The sequence below is a fragment of the Merops nubicus genome, unplaced genomic scaffold (genome assembly GCF_000691845.1).
Source record: "Merops nubicus isolate BGI_N331 unplaced genomic scaffold, ASM69184v1 Scaffold52237, whole genome shotgun sequence".
In the NCBI taxonomy this organism is placed as follows: domain Eukaryota; kingdom Metazoa; phylum Chordata; class Aves; order Coraciiformes; family Meropidae; genus Merops; species Merops nubicus.
The window spans coordinates 1-4,498 of record NW_008623308.1 but is presented as its reverse complement, the minus strand read 5'-3'; the positions used below and the strand labels follow the sequence as shown (position 1 = coordinate 4,498).

Genomic DNA, 4,498 nt, shown 5'->3' with positions numbered 1-4,498 from the left:
CTGAAGCTCACTATTACACTAAGAAGTCTACAGTCTTCCCATTTGTCACAAAACTACATCCAGTAAAGGTGCCTGGTGTTGGCTGCTGGAGAGAATATTCAAGTGAAATAAGGTAGTGTGACAGAGAGGCTCGTTCGTTCTGAGTAGGGGGAGAAATACCTTCCTACTTCACTTGTCACATCTTATTTTAGATTTACAGAACCAAGCAGAGATTGAAATTGATTTCCAATTGTATTTCTAAAAGAAAGGCAAATTCAGACACTCACTTGTTGTGCTGAAACATTTCACGTGCTACTTTTGCTTCAACACTCAGTGTTTCAAATGGCAGGTCTTTAAGAATTAGCTTGCTGGCATCCCTTGTAAGAGAACGGAAGTTGTCCTAAAAAAAAGTTGATACATATAAAACTGTCAGCACTGTCTCAGAGCTGTAGTATATAGCCAAAGCATAGGAAGCACTAAATATTAGTCAATACAACAAGGATTATCTATTATAAACCCTAAATACAAGAATATTGGTGCAGGACTGTATTTATCAGCAACACATTATCACTGCTTAAACGGACTGATTCAGTGCCCAGCCAGACCAATAGGCATTTTTCCATCAGAAGCAATATATATTAATGGGTGTTAACCTTCTCAGTTTTCCTAGCATGACAAACACACGTGCAGCCTTGCTACTGTTAAATATTCACCTGTGTATCTTGTTTCCCAGAGTTGTGACTCCACTTATAAATGACCTCTACTGTGATGGTATCAAAGGGAAAAAAAGTACTGAACAATTAATAAATAGAAATTGATCACCTTGGTGCAGAATCCAAAGCTCTGCATACTCAGATTCAGTGATAAACTAAGAAACTGCTATTAAAAAAAATTACATTCATAATGTCATGCGGAAAATATTTTAAGTTACTTCAACTACAAGATCATACTAAAGAAAAATTCTGCATTGCACCAAAATTGCTTTGTAAGCCATATGCACCTCTGCTGATATTTGGGCATAACAAGGACAGGCACCAGGTGAGCAAAACATTAGTGATCACACCAGCTACCAAATAGTTATGAGACTTAGAGGTTTTAGATAATTGTATTTACTGAAGAACATGAAATATAAAAAAGCTATTAAGGAGAGCTTCAGCTGAATATGCTCACTGTTCTTTTATAACAACAAACTGATCTTGCTGTAAACCACCAGGTTAAAATACACACAATTTTATTTCAAAGGGCCTTACTTGCACAAAGACTGTGGTTGCATCTACATTAGTGGGCAAGGGCAGCTGAGTCAGAGCAGATCTGTGTAACAACAAAGATGGCACCAAGGTCCCAACAGCCACAACAATTGGCTTTAGAATTGCTTTGGACTAGAACTTACTCGAGCCCCACAGACCTAAAACCAGCAAGCATCTGGAGGACAGCTCAAGGTTTAATTTCATCTGAAAGGAACCCACTCTGTGTGCCGAGAGCACTCTGCAAGGAGAGCCAGTACGTGGTATATATGGAGGTTAGTTTCCAAAGAGTACTCCTGACCTAAAAAAACCCACTGGTGCAGATATACCTGGCAAAAAGAAAAAAAAACACCTCACTGCCCCTTCTGCCCCATTAAAAAAGAATCACTGGACAAGGATGCAAGCTATATCACTTTTCAGGCAAGAAGTTATTCTGCTTACATTTGTTGGTTTCCAGTCATTCAGTCTACTGTCCAAAATTATGTCATAACAGAAAGCTCCAGAGATCACTGCAATTGGAATTCCAAAGAGAAAAATACTAGTGTTTGTTATGAAGTACATATTTCATTATCATAATATATTCTTATAGATTTATCAAAATGAATGAGAAGAAAAACAGAATTATAAAATATCATAAATAAAAGTCTTCAGTTGTGATTATGCAGTCAAATGGAAGATTAAACCTGTATCATTTTCATTTCATTTCACTGAATGAGTAGGTCATTTGAAAGGAGTTTTAATGTAATGTTGGTACAATAAAATCCCATAAAAGAGAGAAAAAAAAAAAGTTATACTGCCTCCCAAAACCTCATCTAACACTGAAAGAAAGCGCCTCACTTTTAAAGTTTTTTTTTAACATTTCACTTTTTTTCTCTGTACGTGTGATACACTACAAGTAAATCTGCACTACTAAATTGTAAAGAGGAATTTATTACACAGGTATCAGGCAATAGTAGAGCCAAAGTAAAATGCTTATCCACAACACAAGCATGGTACAAACTTCTGATAAAGGCAACAGAAACTTCTGTGATAGCTGTTAGAACACTCTTTGTGTATATTTATTCTGTTATTGCCATCTTAGAAATCAAGCTTATGAACCCAGTAAATTCACACCATTTCCATACATACAGTACAAGGAAATGGCTTAGCATAAGCAAGACTATTCAAAATCCTGGTGGAATTGAAATGTCCACTCTGCGCCTACCAATCAAGACAAATGCTGAAATGGCTAAAAAGGGAATCAGTTGTTGAAGGACTCCAAATAACCAGCAACCAGCCTTCTTATCATGTATGATCACATAGGTTTTGTTATTTAAATAACCTCCTCTCATGTATCTTCTCACTTTTGTAGATCTTAAATCATGTCTCAGATGAGCAAAAGTTGTTACTAACCCTGTTTGTACTTCAGTAATCTTTCAACCTGATGTATTCATTGTAACTTTTAGCAACTCAAGTGCTCACAAGGTTATGTGGTTATTAGAGCAAATTTCACAGAAATATATCACATCTTCTAAATACCTTACTCATATAACTTCACAATAAAAAGTTTATGTTCTTAAGTTCCTAATTTAACCTGTGAAATCCTAAGCGGGCAGAAACCCAGTTGCCACACAGATCAATTTTCTGTACTTTGGTAACAAAATTGTTTTCAGTGTGGTTGTCGTAAATTAAAGGCTACAACAACAGCATGAATACACACATCAGTGCTAAGTACCTTCAATCTTTGGCAACGCTAACAGACACTCACTTAAGAAGCAGCAAAAGACAAGAGTATCAAGGTAAAACACTTGTATCACCTGGCACTTCTGGAGCTTTAAGCAGACTCACTGAGTACTCATCCTTGAAAGCTCGCTTTAACACACAAGCCATCATCATGGCACATGAGCGCCAGTAGGCCTGTAGAGAGAATTCAAAAACACACATTTAATATCTAGAACCTAACAACACATAACAGATGAATTTCAGCCAATATTCCAAATATTTTGGAATTCTTTTATTCCGAAAGAATACCAACATTTAACTGAACGACGCACAAATCTTGCTGTCAACCCAAGCATGACTTTCTTTAGTATTTAAACTTCTATTTGGAGATGATTCTCCATATAGAAACTAACAGACAAAAAAAAAACTACAACTGCACTTCAAATACAACTCAGATGTTTCCCCGAAGATATTTAAGTCTGAAATAATAGAATGATACAAAAAAAGGGATGCTCACACATTACTTAGGCCACCCTGGTCATCACAACTATGATGTACCAACCAACTATTAAAAATATCTGAACTTTCATAACAACCAAGTTCAAGAACACAGATGGACATGGAACTGCAAGGGGCATATGGAATCAAGTGATCACAATCGGGGTCATCTACAATGGGTTAAGATACAGACTCACCTTGTTTACCTCCTCTGGATCTTCATCTTTGAAAGTAAGGAACTGAATTTCACATGATTTGGTCAAGGGTCTGTACATGTCCCAGACTTCGCCATCCACAAGAGCTAGAACGGATTTCTTGCAATGCCATTCACTTAAGTCTAAAGAAAGTTAAAAAATAATTACACAGTTATTATCCATATTCTTCAGAGTCAGCAGTTTAGACCCCTGTATTTGCAAGAACAAACTGCAGGTTTCATTTTTATAAATGATTTGGAAGGATAAGCTCTTAACAGAGCCTCCAAAAATTAGTTCAGTTTCTGTTGACATATTTTAGCACAAGTGTATTTTAAACTTACTGAACTCAAATATTCTGAAGAAAGGTCTGTTATCAGTAAAACCTCAAAAATACTAACATTTCAAATTGAGATGACAAGTACTTCAACTGGCAGTACAACTTTCACCACCAACGGCACAACACTACTTTAAGAGTCTGTTCACTTACGCATGGCACAATTGTAGGGAGTAGACAAAGCTTTGTTCATGACAAACACGCTGCCAGGGTGCGATTTCCCAGTATATTTTACTTCGATTTTCTCAATTCGTGGATAAAGAGACGACTGCCTCTCTTTCTCTTTGGTGAAGAGCTCATTACGCATCTGAATCACCTCCTCTGATGTCAGTCGAGGAACAGCCGGTGTGGAGAGGAACCCTGGTAAAAGGAACGGTCGAAAATGAGCGATGAGGAGTCTTCGGGCCTCTCCACGAGACGCGGTTTCTAAGGCCAGGCGGGCATGCCCCGGCACTGCTAAGCCGCGCCTCTGTCCCGAGGCGTCCACAGCTCTCGCTGCCCGCGCGGTCCCGCTCCCTGCGGCGCCTGCCCGGAGCCACAACACAAGC

The 4,498-nt window shown here is 38.1% G+C and overlaps 1 protein-coding gene across 1 annotated transcript; it reads right to left on the bottom strand.

The window, feature by feature from the left end:
- Positions 1–262: 262 nt before the first annotated feature.
- Positions 263–4,310, bottom strand: MRPL39 (mitochondrial ribosomal protein L39; the record flags this gene model as incomplete). Its single annotated transcript, XM_008945016.1, has 5 exons — positions 263–379; positions 1,665–1,732; positions 3,020–3,119; positions 3,620–3,759; positions 4,104–4,310. Coding segments are annotated over 5 exons (632 nt in total), but the record flags the coding sequence as incomplete, so codon positions are not given.
- Positions 4,311–4,498: the final 188 nt, after the last annotated feature.